At 38.9% G+C, this 23148-nt stretch overlaps 1 protein-coding gene across 1 annotated transcript in view; it reads right to left on the reverse strand.

The window, feature by feature from the left end:
- Positions 1–21671, reverse strand: part of LOC135206193 (uncharacterized) — a 34859-nt gene extending 13188 nt beyond the window's left edge. The window contains exon 1 of the mRNA XM_064237517.1: positions 21035–21671. Coding sequence (XP_064093587.1) covers positions 21035–21112 — 78 coding nt within the window. The 5' untranslated portion in view covers positions 21113–21671. The remainder of the gene's footprint in view (positions 1–21034) is intronic.
- Positions 21672–23148: the final 1477 nt, after the last annotated feature.

Genomic DNA, 23148 nt, shown 5'->3' on the forward strand with positions numbered 1-23148 from the left:
TGGTTTAGAATAACAGGAATTTCACGAGAGAGAAATTCTAATTACGGTCGGGTGGAAAACTAATAATATGTCATGATGATCATTTTCATTTATTTTGGGTGAAACAAATCTCTATAAGTTATATTTCTGCTGATGTATTGCGTAGAAAATTTATCCTTACTTATATTCTATCAATAGGTACGTAGGTTCGGACGTACCCGCCAGTGCTTCTATATGTGTTATAGTCTATATTTCATATAGATCCAGGAGACTTACTTCCAAATATGTTTGTAACAAGTAAGCTGTTCCTTCGAAAATTGTTTTTTTTTTTTTTTTTTTTTGGACATAATACTTTATACACATTCTTTTCCCAGAACCAACTTAAATGCATGAAAAGCAAAACCAAATTGGAATTCACCCATTGTCAGGATTGGAATTTGTCTATTCCTGAGATTGGAATTTGTCTCTTCCCAGGATTGAAATTTGCCTCTTGCCAAGATTGGAATTTGTCTCTTCTTAAGATTGGAATTTTTCTCTTGAGATTGGAATTTGTCTCTTCCCAGGATTGGAATTTACCTCTTCTTAGATTGGAATTTGTCTCTTCCCAGATTGGAATTTGCCTCTTGCCAGGATTGGAATGTTCTTGTTCCAGGATTGCAATTTGTCTCTGCCTAAGATCGGAATTTGCCTCTTCCCAGGATTGGAATTCGTCTCTTCCTAAGATTGGAATTTGCCTCTTCCCAGATTAGAATTTGTCTCTTGCCAAGATTGGATCGCCTGTTCCGGGATTAGAATTTACCTCTTCCTAGATTGGAATTTGCCTCTTCCCATCATACTAAAGTTAAAAGTCACCCTCCAAGATGTCCAATTCACTTAAAAGTTAAGTCAAAAAAATAAGACGAGAGAAAATCAAAATTTTCCATTCCCTCAAAAAGGTAGGAGGTTCCCTTGCTGCTCTCTTTAGCTGGCGACTAATGTCCTTTCTTCGACCTTGCCACCCCCTCCCATCATTTGGCCCTGTGAGGCTCCGTAGGCCCTCCCCTCCTTCCCTCCCTCTCCCCACCCCCCTGTTTGGAATGTTTCCTTAATGAAGATCTCCTCCAGAATTTGAAAAAGCCTTCGCTGGTATTCACTGGCAACAAAGACGGAGGACTCCTGGCAGATGATAACTTTATACGAAGATGAATATCCTGGAATTCTTCAAGTCTCTCCTTTTATCGCCTTATCTTTTCCAAACTTTCTAAAGGAAAGTTTGAGGGCTTTCGCCTGCCCACCCTTCCCCTAATAACTTACGAAAAGAGTATTTAGGATGTATGCTTATGATTTCGTCAGGACTTTCAAGTATTGTAATCCTTTTCTGTTTTGAAATATCAGTACGTAAAGCAACTTGAATGAAGCCAAAAAAACATAGAATGGAATAATTCTATCTTAGGGAATCATTGAGGCTAACTGGCGTATTGGTTGTCTGAGTCAGGTCGCCGCAACTAGACCGTTAATTAAAGGGAGAAGAGTTGTATAGCGCTCAGACGGTGTTGTCATGATTACTGGATTTGCAGTCATTGTTACGGATTTCTTGTATTCTGTAGATTTAAAGATTATATCAGAGATAGATGAGAGCTTTACTGCACGGTTCTCGCAGAGGTAGATGACTTAACTACCCTCGAAGTGTGATGAGCTATCTTGACAGGAGTCGGTGGTTCCTTGGTGGCTAGAATTTGGTGCCACTATATCTGCCTAAGTTATTCTGAGCTTGTATTCCCAAATAAGAATAACTATTTTTTTATCTTTATTTATTTATTTGTTTTTTGTTTTGTTTTGTTCCTCCAAAATTTCTTTGCTGTTTACCGTATCTCCTTTAATAAGGTAATTAATACTAAGTAGCTTGGTATGAAATAACAAACTATAGATTTATGAGATACTATTTGGTCCAACTTTAGAGATATCAGGCCTCAGTTCACTACTGTGAACTATTTCATCCCCGGTGGAAAACAAAGTAACTGTTTTGTTTTATTTCAAGATCAGGTATGACAAACATAAGATTAAATTCAGAATCTGACAGAAAGAAAAAGCCGGATACCGATATTTCCTAGTCTTCGTCGTACAAATATGCAGCCAAAATTCTGTTCAACTAAGAAGATCGTGTAATACTATTAACGCATGATATCCATTTTTAAGTGATCGATGAGAAGACCATTCGCCATAATGAAAGCATTCCATACAACTTTTCACAGAATATTTATCCGATATTTCTGTGCGGAATGAACGCATGGCTATCAGAAGAGGGCTTCGGAACCTGCCGAAAAGAAGAAGAAAAAAAAAAAAACTAGGAAAGGGGGACGGAAGTCAACGTATCCCTTCGAGAGGAATTTTTCCTACAACTCCGGCATCTTTCCTGGTGGAGTCAGCAGAAACAGAGAGAGGGGAAATTCGGTTTTTGTTCGCGAGCCAAATAATATTTCGCTCTTCTCAAATCGACTTGACAGCGGACAACGACAGGAGAGATGGTTTTACGCTCGTGAATTCTGGCCTTTATTTCCAGATACACTAAATGAAATGGAAGAATATTTTTTCGGGCATTGGCCTAGTTTGAATAAAGTCGTTTTATTCAATTTACGGGCAAGACTGTTCCAAAGTGAAAGAAAGAGACTAGTGGAGTTAAGATTAGAACGGTATTATATTGAATATGCAGTTATTATTTTTATCTATTGTCTTTTTTGTTGCAAGTTGTCGCTTGCGATCTCTCTCTCTCTCTCTCTCTCTCCTCTCTCTCTCTCTCTAAAGAGTAGCTTAAGTTCTAAAGTTACATAATTATCGCATTATAATCCTCCCTAGTTTAACCTGACTGACTGGTTATATATACTGTACCCCAGCTATGCTGAGAGAAATCGCAATTAGCTTACGTAACAAGTAGACGTGATTCCTCCCAGGCAGAGCGAGATTTCTGCTCAGGAAACGTCAATAACATCGACAGTTAACTGATACTTCCGACATCGACTTCTGTTGTGAATGCAATTTTCGTGCGCAGGTTAATACGGCTTGTGAATATAGGAGTTAGGAAATGAAGTGAAATCAAGTAAACTACTGAATAATACAGCTGGCAATTATCACTCAATAAAACAGGAAAGAAAATAGTTCTTGAATACGTAATACTTGCCTGTTGTCCACGATTATCAAAAATGAAATGGAATACGAGTAGTTGGAGCAAACCAGTCCTGTGTAAGGCTCGCTCCGACATTAAGGAAACATCCCCGGAAGTCTTGGCGCCCTAAAGGAATTTCTCGGAGTTCAGTTCATCAAAAGAAAAATGTTTGACAAAGCTTTTAGGACGAAAGTTAGTCCCTCGAGTAAAGTAAATGAAGCCTGCGCCTAAGCCTGCGATGCGTGTGGATACAGCCTGGCAAAGGGAATTCATTTATAATGTAGCGCTGATGTGGGCTTGGTTCTTGCTTCCTGGCTTCTGATGAAGTCCCCTCGTCCTTGACAGTGTTTTCTTAAACGTCGCTGTTTTGGGTGGAATTAAAGTGGTCTTGTGGCTGCCGCTTACTATCGTGACCTTTTACTATTTGAAACTTTAATATTTCTTTCGTCTGACTTTCTCCAGTTATTAATGTTAATCTTTATTATTTATTGTAAATATTACCCAGTACGTTGTAGCTACGTAGGAGGTAGCTATCTCTGACAATTCATTACCCGAGGCTATTCCATGTAATTGGAAACTGATTAAGGACTAGTGATCACCTTGGCTTAAGTAAGGAGGCTCCATTAACGAGGTTGATGTCAGGGAGTTGGAGATCAGGTGTTGTTTTCAGGTTCTTACGAGACTGATACTGTTTCAGACTGGTGGTTCTGGTGAAGATTATATCATTAGAGCCTCACCTATTAAGAGATCTGGCGTGTGTGTGTGTGTGTGTCTCGAGAAGGTGTTCAAGGACTTGACGCCATATTTGCAGCTCTGATTTCCAGCATTCAATTTGACCAGTGGCTGTAAGCTCCCCCTTAACGGCAACTTTTCCTATTTTGGACTCTGTTCATGGTACGAGGCAGATTGAATTCAAGTCAACAAAAAGCATCTTGCCTAATTTCTTACAAACGATTGCTACCGATGCAGCTGTGTGTGTGTGTGTGTGTGTGTGTGTGTGTCATATGAACTGAAAATTAGATATTTCCTTTTACAATCCGCTTGATATAATGAATTAGTCATGATGATACTATAAATATATATATATATATACTATATATAGATATTTTATATATATATATATATATATACTATATAAATATATATATATATATATATATATATATATATAATATATATATATCATGCTGATTCATTTAAGATTCCTTACAGTGGTATTTTTATCGTTTGAATGAAAGAATCTTGGTTTGTTTCTTTGAAGTAACAAAGGTTTATTTCGTCTTCTTCGAAAACTCAACGTGTTTGGTTTAAAACATCAATTAAACTACATTTCTTTGTTAGCAGTTCATTGCCATGGTTAATCCTCATTCGTCTTCCAGGACCAACGCTCCCACCTGTTGTAGTTTATCGTCCATGGTGACACTCCCTCCATTGGTCCCTCCCATTGCTCGTCAGTCGTAGAGAATTCTGATCCTGCTTCATATCAGAGCACCTTTTGTTCATCGAGTTTCCCCTCTTGCCTCGTTCGTTCTGTGCCTAGTCTCTCTTGTTCTGGCCGAATTCTCTTTACTACCACCATTCCTTTTCCTGTTTTCCTTTCTTGCCGATCCATAAGCCTAACTTCCTTTTCTCTTTTCACTTCTTCGCAAAGTTTGAGCTCTTTTATTGCCGTATTTTCGAAAGAAATCGCTTTCGGTTATTATGCATGACTTTGAAATTACTGTAAAAGTTCTCGAGCGCATTTCTTCCTCAGATGTTGTCTCCCAAGAGAAGACGCTGCTCTCATCCGCCAAAAGTTAAGTCCGAGGTCCGGATGGAAAAAGGTCTCGGAAGAGTTTTGATGTGGAGTCATTACCAAAACTTAGCGTCTAAGAGAATGTTCCCTTATGCACATTAATATCAGGATAACTCGGAGTTAGTCTTTCACACAAAAAAAACTTAAACGCTATATGTTAGCATTTTCATTTAAAGAAACTTGACGTTCATATTGTTTCTTTCTACGTGCTTGCAAAAGTTTTCGGGGAGCGATATGAATACCAAAATTTATTTCAAGTAAATGTTGATTAAAAAAAGAGCTTTTCGGAAAACACCATGGAGGTTGACAGAATTAATTTCTGTCAGTGAAGGAGAAAAGGTGCTTTGATGAGCTTTAAAAACTTTGCTCGGTGAATATTGTTTCGGTAATAATCTGTGTATTACCAGAGAGCCGGAGAGCTCTGCCACGTACAGTTTGGAAAGAGGAGAGGTACGAGGAGAGAAAAGGCCTTAATTGGATTTTGGGACATGACAGTAAAAGAAAGCGAAAAAGGAAAATGTCACTCATAGTTTTCCACGACTCCAAGTCAGCGGCAACTCGTGGAGACAGCCAATTGGACGTGTCTGGCATTTATTGATATAAGGACCCATTGGAAATTGGGACGACGTATAGCCATACTTGTATCAGTGTTAGCAAAATAACCTTTGACAGTTTAAAAAAAAAAATACCATTCCTGCGCTCTTCTTTATCACTATTATCCTGGGAATTAACGTCTCGGCCAACCACCCTATAATATAGGGCTTACTTTCTACAGTGTATGCGTTTCCTGTATTTCTTTATTGATTCATGACGGTTCTACGTATGTAGGCTATCATTATATGATTTTTATTCCTACAGTACACTTATTTCCGGTTTTTTCCTAATTACTGCTTTATACTTCGGTATACTGGACAAGAAAAAAAAAAATTGTCTTTTTGATCTGTGAATTATTTGTCCCCTATTTATACATAGGCTTTGTGCTATTTGGAGAGCGACAGCCGTGAAGCTGTTCTGATCGCTGGACTCTAGTTGGAAGAAAGCTCAAGAGGACGTGGGAAGGCTGCACCCATCAGCGGAAAGCTTCAAGGCGTTTGTACACCTAGGGACTTGAGGGCCTCATACACTAAACGTTTGTCTGAACGATTGTCGTTATTGACACACACACACACACTATTCAGACAGTATGAACGATCTCCGCACCGATTTCAGCCTGAACAAAGATTTTGTCTTGGGAAATCATGGCATCATCTCTAGAGATGCACGATAACGTTATATCGACATTGAACGACCTGTGTATGACAGACAAGTCGCAAGCTAGCAAGCAACCTGGTCGTGATAGATTCCCGATGAGAGCGTTCAGACACGGAACTCCGCCCACTTTTGCCTTCAGACAAGCCCATAAACAATGTTTTTGCGAACGATACAGACAATCGTTCATGCAATAGTTCAGTATATGGGGCCCCTATAGAATAGCGAATTCCAAAAGGAAGAGAACTCCGGAAGGAACCGGATGAAGAAGTCCTGCCACAGACACTGCTGAGGTTCTGCCTGAGTAGCCCACAAGTGGCTTGGAATGAAAAGTTTTCACAGTAACCTATTCCAGTTAACGGATCTTTCCTAGATAGTGACCCCAAGGGTTTTCGGGGGTCAATGCCCTTGACCGATATTTCTTGGGGGTCATTACCTAGGACTTATGTTTTTTGGATGTCATTACCTGTATGCTATTTACAGTCTTTTGTTCATGCTTTTACGGTAATCTTCAGTGGGCTTGTACCAAACACGACACAAAGGTGGCTACATACCAGGTTAAAACCCTTGGGGGTCACCATCTACAAAAGATTAATGTGAATTTTTTAACAGAGACTTTTTTTCCTCTGACTTTTACACCTGTGACTTTTTACCATGACTTTTTTACCCGAGTTTGTTCCTGTGGCTTTTTTTCTGATTTTTTTTCCCTGTGACTTTTACGTGCGATTTTTCTCTGTGACTTTTTATCGGTGATTTTTTCTGTGACTTTTTTACCTGTGACTTTTTTGTGACTTTTTTTCCTGTGACTTTTACCTGTGATTTTTTATCAGTGACTTTTTTCTGTAACTTTTTTGCTGTGACTTTTTCTGTGACGTTTTTCCTGTGGCTTTTTTACCGGAGTTTTGTTCCTGTAGTTTCTCTTCTGACGTTTCTCCTGTGACTTTTTATCGGTGACTTTTATCTGTGACTTTTACCCTGAGACTTTTTTTCATCGGTGACTTTTTTTTCTGCGTTTTCCTTTGACTTTTTATCTGTGAAGTTTTTTTACCCGTGACTTTTTTTTTTTTTTTTTTTACCTGGATTCGAAATTTTGAGTCACATTGGAATGGAAACAACTTCACTGACCCAAAAGCGAATGAAACCTTCGAGCACTTGAGAAAAAAAAAAATTCAGACCATCAAATTCCGTGAGTTCGCTGAGGCCGGTAATTACATTTGGATGATATGTGTGAAGCTTATGTCATATAGAAATTTAATGTGGAAAGGATGCTGATAATCCAATATAAATCCTCTCACAATGGAAAATGGTCCCAGATCTGTTATTCGATTACCAAGATAAGTATTTCTTAGTTTTACTAGACCGCTGAGCAGATTAACAGCTCTCCTAGGACTGGACCGAAGGATTAGATATTTCTTCGTGGCTAGGAACCAATTGGTTACTTGGCGACGCGACCTACAGCTTATTATGGGATCTGAAACACATCAAGAAATGAATTTCTATCACCAGAGATAACTTCCTCTGAGTCCTTGTTGGCAGAGCTGGGAATCGAACCCCGCCCGCCACCTCGAGTGCCGTAAGAATAAGTTTTCATGACTCCGTATTTTCTTATGTTCAAATTAACTGAGCTTCTGTTGCAAGCAAGACGGAAATCTGCTTGCACACGAGAGAGAGAGGAGAGAGAGAGAGAGAGAGAGAGAGAGAGTGTCAACGAGAATTTTCTTGCCTTCGTATTTTAAGAATAATGATGAGGGTATCCCAGCTGGGTTCAGAACCCCCTCGCGTAATGTAACACGAGACTCACCGGAACCACACACTGTGGCCAAGAATATCAAAGGGGAGGAGGTAGAAGTGCTTTCCCTCTTAGTCAACGCCATACAAAAAGAGTGGAAATGCACGGGAGTTTCTTCGGCGCAATCGAGTTTTCTGTGCAGCGTATAATGCTGCAGGGCCACCTGATGAGAAGAGAAGAGCAACACATGGCAAGAGAAGTAATGGACGTGGAGGTGGATGGAACACGAAGGAGAGGAAGACCTAAGACCAGGTGGAGAGATTGCATTAGAGATGATATGAGGGAGAAGGGGGTACGGGAGGAAATGACACAGGACAGAGGTAGATGGAAGAGTCTCATTTAAAAATGGCGACCCCAAATAGGGATAAAGCTGGGAAGAAGTATAATGCTGCATGAGCCACGGCCCGGTGGTAGCCTGTTTTATATCGCTGCCAGACAAACAATCAAAGCTACTTTTAATCTTAAATAAAATAAAAACTACTGAGGCTAGAGGGTTGCAATTCGGTATGTATGATGACTGGAGGGTGGATGATCAACATACCAATTTGCAGCCCTCTAGCCTCAGCGGTTTTGAAGATCTGAGGACAGTCAGAAAAAGTGCAGATGGACAGATAAAGCCGTCACAATGTAGTTTCCTTTTACAGAAAACTATAAAAAGTGGAAATAAATACATTAAAAGGGGGAAAGCGAAATCTTGAGGGAAGGAAGAAGAACAGAGCACAAGGGAGTGGCAAGCATGAGGGCGTGAGTCGGAAGTCGTCCGTGAAAAAGGCAAGCAAGCAAATTGAAACCATTAAGCCTTGGATCAGAAATCAGAAACTAAGCATTGGACGGTATTGGCGCTGACAATGATTTCATTCTATTTTACGACGAATTCGTTACAAAAAAAAAAAAAGTAAATAAATAAAAAACTAAGTTTGTTTGAAAATGAAGCTCGTTGTTTTGCACGGATTCCTAGTTTTTAGTTCTTCAACTTTTTCACATTCTTGAATAACTATAATTTGTATCTAGATGAAGATCATATTGAATAGGAGAGTTTATACACGCAGAGAGAGAGAGAGAGAGAGAGAGAGAGAGAGAGAGAGAGAGAGAGAGAGAGAGAATATATATGTAATAAATGCATTTTAGATAAAACATCTGAAGGTTATAAATATACAAAAATATTTGCGACCTTATTAAATACTCACACACACACGTTGTTGAGAGAGAGAGAGAGAAGAGAGAGAGAGAGAGAGAGAGAGAGAGAGAGTTTGTGTAAAATGCAATTATAATAATCATTTTAGACAACATCTGAAAGTTATAATGACAAAAATACGTCAGACCTGATAAGGTACTCACATACGTACTACGTCTACGTTGTTGTGAGAGATGGAAAGGAGCTTGAAAGCCGAGTGATAGAAGACAGAAAAAAAGAAAGCCAGCTGAAGCATCCACTTGCTAGAGCAGACAGACAGAATGACACTGAATCGTTGCACGGTGACTCACGGTGTGGGAAGGCACGACGCTCATGGCGGTGCTGCTGCTGTTATTGCTGTTCGCACGAGCTGCTTTCCTTCTATTCCGACGCTTATCGGATATCAAAAAAAGGCTAGCTGCCTTAGCTCACACGATGATAAGATCGAGTAGCATGTAGTCTGTGTGTGTGTGTGTGTGTGTGTGTGTGTGATCTGGTAGGGTACTTAGTAGCGATACAGCTCACAACTGAAGACATCCATATTCGATCCCAGAACGCGGAAGGAAAGATGTAACAGCGTTTCCCCAAAACCTTGCGGATCTGTTGCGACCTGAGCAATGAAATCTGTATTATAGCCGGTTTTCAGTCAGCTGTTGTGCTTTGAAGTTAGGTGTGGAAAGAGAGGATAAAATCAAAGATGTGATTGTTGAGGGCTCCGTCAAAATATACGCTAGCGTAATCATCAATATTCGACCGGGAGAGCTGCATCCAGGCAAAACCCACAACAAACGCGGAACACCATTCACCAGATCATATATTCTCTCTCTCTCTCTCTCTCTCTCTCTCTCTCTCTCTCTCTCTCTCTCTCTCAATAAGATCTTGATTTGCTCATTTGTAGCTTATATGTATGCACGAGCAACAAATTTCCTTTGAGAGGGGGAAACATCTTAGGCCTATTTACTGAAAATCCATTGTGACTTTGTTGATGTATTCGCGACAGATGTGGTATGTGTGTGGGTGTGTAATATATATATATATAATATATATATATATATATATATATATATATACACACGTTATGTGTGTAAATATACATACATACACACATATATATTATGTATGTATATGTGTATACATATATATATATATATATATATATATATATATATATATATATATATATGAGAGAGAGACAGGCAAAGAGACAGCCAGAAAATGTGTGTGAAGTAGTCGACAATATAGAGGAGAGAGAGAGAGAGAGAGAGAGGGGGGGGGGGGGGGTTCTGAAAAATGGACAGAGCAGATAGTCTGCGAATAACAACGAAGGCACCGAAAGTGCAAAGAAACGACATACTGCAGGCGAAGGTGTAGGGATGCTGGAGAGGAGAAAACCCGATTGTTGGAACTGACTGCATGGAGTTGTGTGTGTGTGTGTATGTGTGTGTGTGCGAGCTTCACACCGAGTCCCGGTCACACTCGGGTGGTAGGGGCTTCCGTGGGTTGAGAGAGGGCTCGCAGAAGGGAGGATAGAGGGGCGGAGAAGTGGGGAATTAATGTAATGTAAACCAGGACTGCTCTCTCCAATTAAATGGCAAGGCAGCATCACTGTCGCAGCTACATTTGAACCCGTTTAGCGCCCAACATTAAAGTTGTTTTCCCAGGCTATATCTGGAGTTTGTTTGCAGGGAAAACGAGAGAGAACGTTAGATCTATGGGATGACCTGTCTAATCTATTTTTATATCTATGAGTAAGTGCATATTTAACATGCTAAATATGTCACTGTCATAATATGTGACTGCTCCATGGCGCAGAATTTTTAAAAAAACGACGGAAATTTTGGTGAGATCTTTCCTCGCCAGGAACTCGCGGTAGGAATTTGGGAAAGAGTGTAAGCGAAGGTGGCCACTGACGGGGACCATTGTCCGGAAGTAATGTCCGCAATTTCCCAGCAGTATTTCATTTATGTCGCAATTTTCTGGAGACGATAATGATATCTAAAGTTACTAAGAAGTGAGAAATCTACTTGGTTGTCCAAAGAAGCGAACGTTCTTCTATTTACAATTCAGTTGATATTTGCAGTTCGCTATATTCGGATCTTCTTCTTTTATTACATCTGTGCATAGTAGTTCTTTAGGGAAGTTCCTGACCTTTAAGCACCTTCAATAAAGGAGTATACTCATCAGTAACTGTTTAGGTACATACATTTACAAGAATAAAATTAAAATAGATCCATAAATCATCTACAGGCAATACCATTTACAATTTTGTGCTTGCGCTACCGTTTTTTAAGTAAATAATTAGACCGATTTTCTTGTAATCTATTTAAACCAAAATATTTATTCTGAAAATGAGCACCATGGCATTGTTCACGAAAATACCAAATGGCACTGAGTTTAATCTAATGACGGAAGTGGGAATTTCTTTCGTTTCTTTGCTTCGTTATCATTTATGCCCCGTAGGTGGGGGGTGGGGTGGGGGGAGTGCCGTAAGTGAACCTCATGGGGTGAACTGTAGGCATTACTAAAGGTTCTTTGCAGCGTCCCTTCGGACCCAGACTGCAACCTCTTCATTCCTTTTACTATACCTCCATTCATATCATCTTTCTTCCATCTTGCTATCCACACTCATAACAATTATTACATAGTGCAACTGCGAGGTTTTCCCCCTGTCACACCTTTCAAGCCTACCCACCCTCAGTTTCCTTTCCAGCGCTGAATGACCTCAAAGGTCCCAGTGCTTGGCCTTTGGCCTTAACTCTATGTACCAATCTCGTTATCATTTATCAGACATATACTCATAATTACCAGAGTTACTAATATTACCGTTGCTCTTGCCAGGGAAGCAATGCTGCTGAGGGAGAGAGAAGGAAGCGCGGATAGTTCATACTGCTATACGAACATCCACCGCCTAATCAGGTATCATCATACTGTTCTAGATACAGAAAGCTTCTCCAGGATAATTTAGCCATTTCTTCGCATGGGACGGATAACTGACAATGGCGATGAAATAGCGGGAAACTTGATTATGGGTAGATTACCTCTGAGAGAGAAGTCTTCAGAACATGTGTTCCTCGCACTTCTTGATGAGCATCGCTTGATTCACGAAAAATAAACGAAATTGGTCTAATCGCCCTCTCACACGGATGCGACATGCGCACGTTTCATATAACATTAAAAGCAGAATCTCTACAGATTTGTTTGGTTTTTTACGTTGCATAGAGCCACAGGTTATTCGGCAACGGGACCAACGGCTTTACGTGACTTCCGAACCACGTCGAGAGTGAATTTCTACTGATGGAACGCCACCATCCCCACAGTATTAGGGAGTTCAAGAATAATGACTGGTAAAAAAAAAAAAAAAACGGGCCGATAAAAATCCAGTTTATGATGAATGCCGTGATCAGGAAGTTAAGCCACGAATGCGCATCTGAGCCATCTGGGTCCTCGAACAGATGGCTGAAGGAGCTCGGAAATATCCATCAGTGTCATTCGAAGCGTTATTTGCGCTGCGATGGAGGAGGAGATTTCTCAGCCGTAAAACGATCAGGCTACTGTTCAAAAATTCTTTATCTGAAGTAGCGATTTCCGAACTAACTCAGACACTAAAACTTTTACAATGTTTTGGACAAACATAGGAAAGAGAGAGAGAGAGAGCATAGTGTTAGCAACCAGAGGGATTTACCCTTCTGATGTCATTTCCTGTAAAGGAGGAAAGAAAGGTGTACATAGGAAAACGCCCACCCATACACACACATCTACCCACACACACACACACACTATATATATAGATATATATACACACACACACACACACACACACATACATATATATATATATATATATATATATATATATATATATATATATATTATATATATAGATATATACACACACACACACACATATATATATATATATATAAATATATATATATATATATATATATATATATATATATATATACACGTGTGTGTGTGTACGTGTGTGTGAGCGCGACCGCGTCTGTGCTAAGTTCGAATCCTGACTGGGGAGGTGATGGTTCTTTTTGTTCCCCAGACAGAGGCCTGCGTGCAAAAAGGTCCGAAGCGATTGGGAAGTTGAAAGGGGATATGAGCCGAACACGCACATACACACAAACATATATAGTCCAAGGTTGTTGCTATCGGTGGATAAACTCCAGGTATTGAAGGTATTAAGTTATTTAAGGGGTAGAGCAAATTCGATACTAAGCAACATTTGTAGCTTAACTTGTATATATATATATATATATATATATATATATATATATATATATATATATACATATATATATATATATATATATATATATATATATATATATATATATCTAATAAAAGGAGCCCATAAAAACACCAAAATGTAGAGAGAAAAGTACTATATTTCAGAGACTGCTGTCTCTCTCTTCAGGTATATGAATGAGAAAAGTTTACAGAAAAGGGGTGGTATATACCAAGAGATCCGTCCACAAGTAAGCCAATTTAGGTCACCCCCGCTGATAATCTTCCTTTAATCTTCTTAAGCGTTGGTTGAATGAAAACTTCGTCGACGACATCTGAGATCCACGCGCCTTTTGAGACGTTCATTACCTGCTTCTCTTTTATTAAGGCCGATTCCATCATTTGACTCTTGTACCGGCAGTTGCTGCTATAAATTACACGTGACAAATTCCAGTTTATTCTGGAATTTGTCACGTGTAATTTATAGCAGCAACTGCCGGTACAAGAGTCAAATGATGGAATCGGCCTTAATAAAAGAGAAGCAGGTAATGAACGTCTCAAAAGGCGCGTGGATCTCAGATGTCGTCGACGAAGTTTTCATTCAACCAACGCTTAAGAAGATTAAAGGAAGATTATCAGCGGGGTGACCTAAATTGGCTTACTTGTGGACGGATCTCTTGGTATAAATACCACCTTTTCTGTAAACTTTTCTCATTCATATACCTGAAGAGAGAGACAGCAGTCTCTGAAATATAGTACTTTTCTCTCTACATTTTGGTGTTTTTTATGGGCTCCTTTTATTAGATGGAATTCTGTTGTTACAGAAAATTTTTTTACCAGTCATATATTTTTACCATATACAATATATATATCGTATATATATTATATATATATATATATATATATATATATATATATATATATATATATATATATATATTATATATATGTATAAATATATTATTAATATATAATTTTATATATATATATATATAATATTATAATATATATATATAGATATATATATATATATAATGAAAATTGATATCATAACATATTATATACTAAAGTATATATATTATTATAAATATATATATATATATTATTATATATATGAGCATTAAGCAACAAATGTCCTTTAATTTCCAATTCACGATCAATTTCATTCATAGCATGGCTACGTGGGACAGAACAGTACGCGATTAACATGGCAGAGGTGGCTGATATCGATTCTAATTTGCAAATACCTGAGTTCGACGATGAATTGTGGGAGTCGGTATCAATTTATACCTCCCTTGACGGCCGTGTGGTTTAAGGCGCGTCACTGCTGTCCGTGGTTTGATTCAACGAGACGACGTACTACTTATTATAAGCTAAAAAAAATCCTCTTCAGGTAACATTTTTGAAAATATATTAATTCCGAGGTAGATCCAACTGGATATGAAAGGATATTTGTAGCTTAATGCTCGTATATGAATCACGGTGATGTGACACATTTCCATATATATATATATACATATATATAATAATTATATTATATATATATATATATATCGTATATATATAGTATAATATATATATATATATATATGATATATATAGATAGTATATATATATATATATATATATATATATATATATATATATATATAGTATAGAAGGAGATTCAGTACCAATCACTTCCACGTTCATTCTCGCATTCGTACCCCGACGAAGTTATAAACACCTCTCCATGATCCTGAAAGATTATAATTGATAGTTGCCAAAACCTACTCGCGCGCACACGTACCTTTTACTTGTGTGTGTGTGTGTGTGTGTGTGTGTGTGTGTGTACTCGTAATTATATATACATGCATATGTATATATATATATATATATATATATATATATATATATATATATATATATATAAATGTAATTTATAGAACCTTTTTACCCAGATTTCGTGTTATCTAGAAAATTTGTGATGCGGAAAAGCTTCAGTTCTTGCCGTCTCTATCTATTCAATCAGAGGGTACCACACAGGCCGAATTTATTTATATATAGAAGGAGCGATAAAGCAAGGAAGCAAAAGGGGCATGAAAGAGAAAAATTAAATCCTTAGAGAGGAAAGGAAACTCTCAGTTATTTTAGGAGGGGAAGGGCACGGCTTTCCTTGTTCCTTCGCGGGAAGAACGTTGTGTAGAACAGTTGTTGCTCAGCTTATATTACCCTTGATTAGATCTAAAGTAAACCGTAGCACATATTACGTCCACCCCGTCGCGCTTGCATTCATATATGCCCTGGGAATTCATTTTAAGAGCGTCATTTGCAGTATTTTCTTGTAATGCATTTCCCACGAATTTTACCGTTACATAACGTTAATGCTTTTGGCCTAAACCGTGCAGGCTAGTTAGTTAGTTACTTATTTTATTGACAAAAAATATACAATTATTAGTACAAATTTGTCCACAAAGAGACATAATACAAAATAAACAAAGTGGACAGTAATCTCTTCTGTTCTTGCAAATACATGGCCTACAAAGAAAAATACAACATCAAGAAAAATACAACTTCAATCGCAAATAACGTAAGCCCATAAGACAATAAAAAACGAAAAAAAAAACATAAACTGAAATAAACTCGTCACAAAGCCATGTACCATCTTTGGACTCTCAGTTTTGGAAAGTTTTTCGTGAACTTCATTTGGTGAGAAAGATGCTTCGAGTACATTGTTGAATCTGGAGTTATATAGCTGGTTGGTGCATTAAAGAAAATGGAGTCCAAGTTGAGCACTGGGCTCATTGGATATTAAGAAAGTAACTGAAACGAACTGAGGTCGCAGTAAGGCAGAGCAGTAAGGCAGAGTTAATGAAATTAAAAAGCGAGTGCATCCGAAGTTCATTAAAGTTGTAAAGGAGAAGGGATTCGGGATTCTCGCCAAAGTAATGAAATTGGAATAAATTGAGGTTGGAGGATTTGAACCAAGCGAAAAGGGAAAATGAAGTTAAACGAGTAAAACATGCGCCGAAGTTTCTTCGTCTCAGTCGAGTTTTCTGTCAGGCGTATAATGCTGTATGAACCTCTCAGCCGCGCGCCATGCAACTCTCAGCCGCGGCCCATGAGACTTCCAGCCGCGGCCCATGAAACTTTCAGCCACGCCCCGATGGCGGCCTCTCCTATAGGGTCGCCAGTCGACGTGATCATGGCTAACTTTAACCTTAAAAAAAAAAAAAAAAAAAAAAAAACTACTGACGCTACGGGGCTGCAATTTGGTATGTTCGATGATTGGAGGTTGGATGATCAGCATACCAATTTGCAGCCCTCTAGCCTCAGTAGTTTTTAAGATCCGAGGCTGGACAGAAAAAGTGCTGACGGACAGACAAAGCCATTTCGGTAGTTTTCTTTTACAGAAAACTAAAAGGTGGATTTCCATAACCTAAAGTCTTAGAGGAACATACAAATATGCAATTGAAGTGGAATAGCAAACAGAGGGTAAAAACAAAAGACTTTCTCTTATTCATTATGGAACATACTCGTAAACAAAACTACCTGATGCTTTGTATGTAAAAGAATTAACTCATTTTAACTTACTTTTTTGTAACCTTATGCCTCCAAAGGAATGGGATGGAATATAAAATTTAGGCCAAGGGCCAAGCACTGGAACCTACAAGGTCATTCAGCACTGAAAGGGCAACTGAGTGTAGGAGGGTTTGAAAACCTCGCTTTTGCACTATGAAACAAAGGTTAGAACAGGGTAGAAAGCAAGATGGAAGAGAGAGAATATGAACGGAGGTACAGTAAAAGGAATGAAAGGAGATGCAGCTAGGGGCCGAAGGCATTCTACAAAGAACCACAAGTACAGTGCACCACACAAGGTGCAATGATCGTGCGTCTAGCACAGCTACTGGTGCCAACAACGTAGGCCACTACCGGCCCTTGGCTGAAAGTTTCATGGGCCGTGGGTGAGAGTTTCATACAGCATTGTACACTGTACAGAAAACTCGATTGCTCAGAAGAAACTTCGGAGCAGTTTTTACTTGTTATGCATGGTCATTCGATTTACTGCGTCAGTTTCTTGAAATGGAGGATTTATGTTTAAAACACTTTAAAACACTTAGGTACGTAAACATCTTTAAAATGAATAATTTTTGAAAGTTTCGTCTGTCGCATAAAACAGAAGACTTACACCTCTTCAAGACTCCTTTGATTTTCCTTTGGCCCTTTTTCTTCGAAGTTAGTTCCTCGTTGGACGAGTGGTTTTCGCGCTCTGCTACCAATCCGGTGGTCCGAAGTTCGATTCCCGGCTCGCCCAACGCGGAATCAGAGGAATGTATTTCTGGTGAAAGAATTCATTTCTTAATATAATGTGGTTCGGATCCCACAATAAGCTGTAGGTCCCGTTGCCAGGTGACTAATTGGTTCCTAGCCACGTAAAAACATCTAATCCTTCGGGCCAGCCCTAGGAGAGTTGTTAATTAGCTCATTGGCCTGGTAAAACTAAGATATACTTAACTTCTTCTTTTTTTGTCTTCGATGGCAGCAGAAGGTCACGAAATGTTTAATCAACGTAAATGTCTCATCGTCTGTACCATTTCCGCCTCTTTTCCCAATTCCTGTCACTTCAGTACGAGATTCTTCGTATGTTTCATATTTTGATTCATTCCCTGACAACTCTTCTTTCATTCAGTAACATTATTGGTCGAACGAATTCTGCACAGCTTCTTCACAGAAATGTTCTACTGTCGAGGGCAGGTGTTTCGCGTCTGTCGCTTTTTTTTTTTTTTTTTTTTTCCTGCGGTTTCATTTCCAAGACTTTGAAAAGGTCAGCGCCGTTTAGGCCTAACTGCGGTCTGAAGAATCTCTTCTTTATCTTGCGCGTTCTTTGTCGTCTTTTCTGATATAAGTAAGTTTTGGTATTTCTACAGAAGCAGTCCGCACGGACGGCAAGGAACGTAACCGCGGATATGACATCCACTAAGGATTGGGGCGTCCAATGTATTTCGCCGTGTTTAGTACTGGTCCCTGGGGGGTTAATTACAGTCGTCCGAATAAATATTACTTAAAATTCTTGTTCAGTAAATAAAACTGCAAAGAAAAACCGCAACTGCCATAGTCTAGGCGCCGCGGATAAGTACCCTAGAACTACCAGGGTTTTTAAAAGATGATGCTGAGCAAGTTTCTCGTGATCAGGATCCTGCTCGTGATTATGAAACCCAGACGATTCTTAATCCGTAAAATGAATTCTATATTATAGGCAACACCATACCGGCGCATGAAGCACCAAAAAGAATTTTTGCACATCTTCAGAACACATTAAGGATATATTTTCTGCAAGATTTTCTCCAAATATTAATTATTTTAATTCAAGTTTTCAGTAATATGCACAAACATTCACTATTCCCTTAAAAAATCATATAAATTATTTTATTTTTTAAAATATGTAGTCATTTTGTACTGTCATAATAAATGTATACATGCTGAAGTTTCTATATTAACATATTTAATTATAGCACTCAAAGAACTACGTTTGAATTAAAACGATAACCAAGCATGGAGATGAAATTCAGTTTAAATATTGGTTAGTTTTTAAATACAAACGAGGATAATACTTTCATGTTACTACTGGGCATACCTTATTCTTTCTTGATTTCGTGCTATATGCAGATATTATTATTAATTTTTTTTTTTTTTTTTTTTTTTTGCTCTATCACAGTCCTCCAATTCGACTGGGTGGTATTTATAGTGTGGGGTTCCGGGTTGCATCCTGCCTCCTTAGGAGTCCATCACTTTTCTTACTATATGCGCCGTTTCTAGGATCACACTCTTCTGCATGAGTCCTGGAGCTACTTCAGCCTCTAGTTTTTCTAGATTCCTTTTCGGGGATCTTGGGATTGTGCCTAGTGTTCCTATGATTATGGGTACGATTTCCACTGGCATATCCCATATCCTTCTTATTTATATTTTCAGATCTTGACACTTATCCATTTTTCCCTCTCGTTCTCTTCAACTCTGGTGTCCCATGGTATTGCGACATCAATGAGTGATACTTTCTCCTTGACTTTGTCAATCAACATCACGTCTGGTCTATTTGCACGTATCACCCTATCCGTTCTGATACCATAGTCCCAGAGGATCTTTGCCTGATCGTTTTCTATCACTCCCTCAGGTTGGTGCTCGTACCACTTATTACTGCAAGGTAGCTGATGTTTCTTGCACAGGCTCCAGTGGAGGGCTTTTGCCACTGCATCATGCCTCTTTTTGTACTGGTTCTGTGCAAGTGCCGGGCATTCGCTTGCTATGTGGTTTATGGTTTCGTTTTTCGTATTGCACTTCCTACATATGGGAGAGATGTTATTTCCGTCTATCGTTCTTTGAACATATCTGGTTCTGGTTCTCCCGTCTCTGTATATTTCTGGGTCTTCGTCTACTTTTATTAGTCCTTCTTCCCATGCACTCTTTAGCCACTCATCTTCACTGGTTTTCAGATATTGCCCCAGTGCTCTGTTCTCGATGTTGACGCAGTCCTCTCCCTCCTTCCTTTCGTGTTATGTATAGTCTGTCCGTATTTGCTCTTGGGTATAGTGCTTTGTGTATTGTCATATGTTTCCTGGTTTTCTGATCTATGGTACGGAGTTCTGCCTTCGTCCATTCCACCATTCCTGCGCTGTATCTGATTACTGGCACTGCCCATGTGTTTATGGCTTTTATCATATTTCCGGCGTTGAGTTTTGACTCGAGTATCGCCTTGAGTCTCTGCATATATTCTTTCCTGATCGTGTCCTTCATCTCTTGGTGTTTTATATCACCTCCTTCCATTATTCCCAGGTATTTGTATCCTGTCTCATCTCTGTGTTTGATGTTGCTCCCATCTGGTAGCTTTATGCCTTCAGTTCTCGTGATTTATTATTATTATTATTATTATTATTATTATTATTATTATTATTATTATTATTATTATTATTATTATCTGGTAAAAGACCCTCTTTTAGACAAATACTGTTAAAGAGAACGGCAGAATTAGGCAAGTTTATTTTATGTATCATTTTTTTCTATTTTTCTTACCATCCGCTTCTCGGGCTCAGCGATGTTTCTGAGTAACTGGCCACTATTCATATTGGGAATTTCTAAAAATTATAAATATGCTGAAGATGATCTTTTATTTTATTAAAACAGAACTCTGGTATATTGGTATCATCAGCATAGGATCTCAGGTCCAGGTCAAGCAGGGATCGTAATCAGTGTATTATCTTATGCTGATAGTGTACCATAATCCTATTTTAATAAAATAAAAGATCGCCTTCGGTATTTTTATCATTTTTATAGATTCCCAATATGAATATCGGCCAGTTACTCAGAAACATCGCTGAGCCAGAAAAGCGCATTATAAGAAAAAATAGAAAAAAAACAATATATATATATATATATATATATATATATATATAATATATATATATATATATATATATAAAGATTCCCTTAATTCTGCCATTCTCTTTAACAGTATTTTAATAATAATTATTATCATTAATATTTCTAGTGACGTTCGTTACCATGCATTGTTGCAACGCATTCTTTATCATTGTAAACAGCTCTCAAAGGTAACTGAAATTGAAATAGTCGCCTGCAAGCAAACTTGCGGGCAAGTCCCTCTCCTTCCGATATCACTCTTAGCAGCGACTCAAATCTTACCTTTTGTGGCAAAAACTCGGCGTCTTGGAGGATGGTGTAATTCTTGTGAGGCAGAAGCTCGAATATCGTGTGGACCATCTTCAGCTCCTTTACCGACGAGGTCTTTTGGGTCCAACTGACGTATCGTTATGTTGTGGGAGAACAAACTTTTGTAGTTGACAGAGGAAACACCAGCACAATTTTTCCTTGAATAAAGAAACAAATGAATTGGCGTAACTTCCTCTCCCTCCAGGGAGTGAAATGTACACATAAAGCTTACCCGCACTTACTACACCACAACTCATGAATGAACACACTCATTGCTTCTGGCAGTGAATGACTTAAAAGCTGTTGTCTTTTTCACTCGTGATAAGTTATCGCACACTGACACCCATTTCGGCTAAGTAATCTGGCATGCCAGTCTCTTTCGCCGTTTAGGGACACAGTGAATGGTTCCTCAAAGTTATTTCGAGAAAAATAATGACTCGATATTGCCTTTTGTTCTTTTCACAGTTGTGGCTGCCTTCCATGAGAGTGGCGCGAGAGCAGACTGGGAGAGTCACAACGTCCTACACGCCCTACGCCACGACGGCTGCCACGCCACTGAAGGCAGTAGAGTAAGAGTCAAGCGCTGACGCTGAGCGGGAAGGCAAGTGAGCCGGCACTGACACTGGCGCGCACGCACACACACATACACACACGCACGCACATATACAGAGTAATTGGTGGGGAAAATTGGAAGAAATAGTTTTGGGATAGAAAGAAGGGAAAATGCTAGAGCGAGCAACAGCAGAAAGAACTATCTGGGTCACAAGGATTGGACTAAGGTTCGTGGTGATAGGACCAGTGAATAAAGGATTCCTGGCAAACGTGTGGAGGGAAAGGACCATGAAAGATGTAGAGGCGGTGGGATTACGCTAACGTAAAGCTGGAGCTCATGTCTCTCACTGCTTATAAACAGACTCACAGACAATGATCTTGACTATGCACCCTGCCCCCAGGGCTGAGTAGCACGCTTGGCGCGGTTAGCAGGTTTTGCTTAATCATAAACTGCGAGATGATTGAAAAGTTGTGGGAAGCACCATACGCCAGCCATGAAAAATTTATTGTCCCCTATATATTGATTTTTTGTTTTCGTATGCTGTGTGCGTCAGCTTGCTTACAGGGTTAATTAATGATGCGTGGATGTTCCGAAACTTTTACCAAAAGGGATTTCTGGACTGGCACAAAATTATTACGTTTCGGGAGGAGTGTACCTAACCTTCGACCATTCAGCTGGTCAAACGTCAAGTATGAATATAATCTTGGCCACATTTTTGAAAATGGACGAGATGGAGACTTTATAATTGGCATGCATAATCCAAGAATAAAGCTGCGGTTGGCACAAGATCAGGGTTATACTTAAGGTCACAGGTCAGATATAAATTCAATTCCAGTCTTTTCAGTTATACGAGGCATATCCCTCTAATAAAGCTCATGTGTAGAGTGAGGCCAAGGTCGCGCAGGTCAAAGGTCAAATAGGGATGTAATGGTGACCAAAGCTTCTGAACTATATGGTAATTAACTTCATATCCAGGTTAATGATGCTGATGTACAAAGTGTCGTCAGGGTCAAGATCAAGTCCTACTTTGAGGTCAAAGGTCAAATAGGATATTCGTTGTTTGTGTGTGTGTGTGTGTGTGTGTGTGTGTGTGTGTGTGAGTGTGATTGTTTCTCTGCCTGTCCGTTGTCTTAATTACTCAAAAAAAATCATACGTGGATACTTCTCAAAATTAAAAAAAAAAAAACTTACTATCATTGTTCAAGTAGAGATTACTAACTACTTTTATTTTTATGCCAAAAACAACGCCTTCGACATTAAATAACCTCGTGTTCTTTGAATTATGGAAAGGCATGGTGGAACTGGGAAGTCACACCATTTGAGCTGTAAAATGTACCATAAATATTGAATGTCAATAACAAGGAGAATGCAGCTTGTTACCACCCAATAACAAGTGGCGATGTTTGGTAAAGAGGCAACATACGATGCTTCAGTAGAGGTCAGAATATTCCAAGGTGAGAGAATATTCCCAGATGAGGAACTCGGGCCTGATTTTGTGACTTACCTTAGATTACAATTGTTTCAGTATCCTATT

This window comes from Macrobrachium nipponense, chromosome 29 (assembly GCF_015104395.2).
Source record: "Macrobrachium nipponense isolate FS-2020 chromosome 29, ASM1510439v2, whole genome shotgun sequence".
NCBI classification, from domain to species: domain Eukaryota; kingdom Metazoa; phylum Arthropoda; class Malacostraca; order Decapoda; family Palaemonidae; genus Macrobrachium; species Macrobrachium nipponense.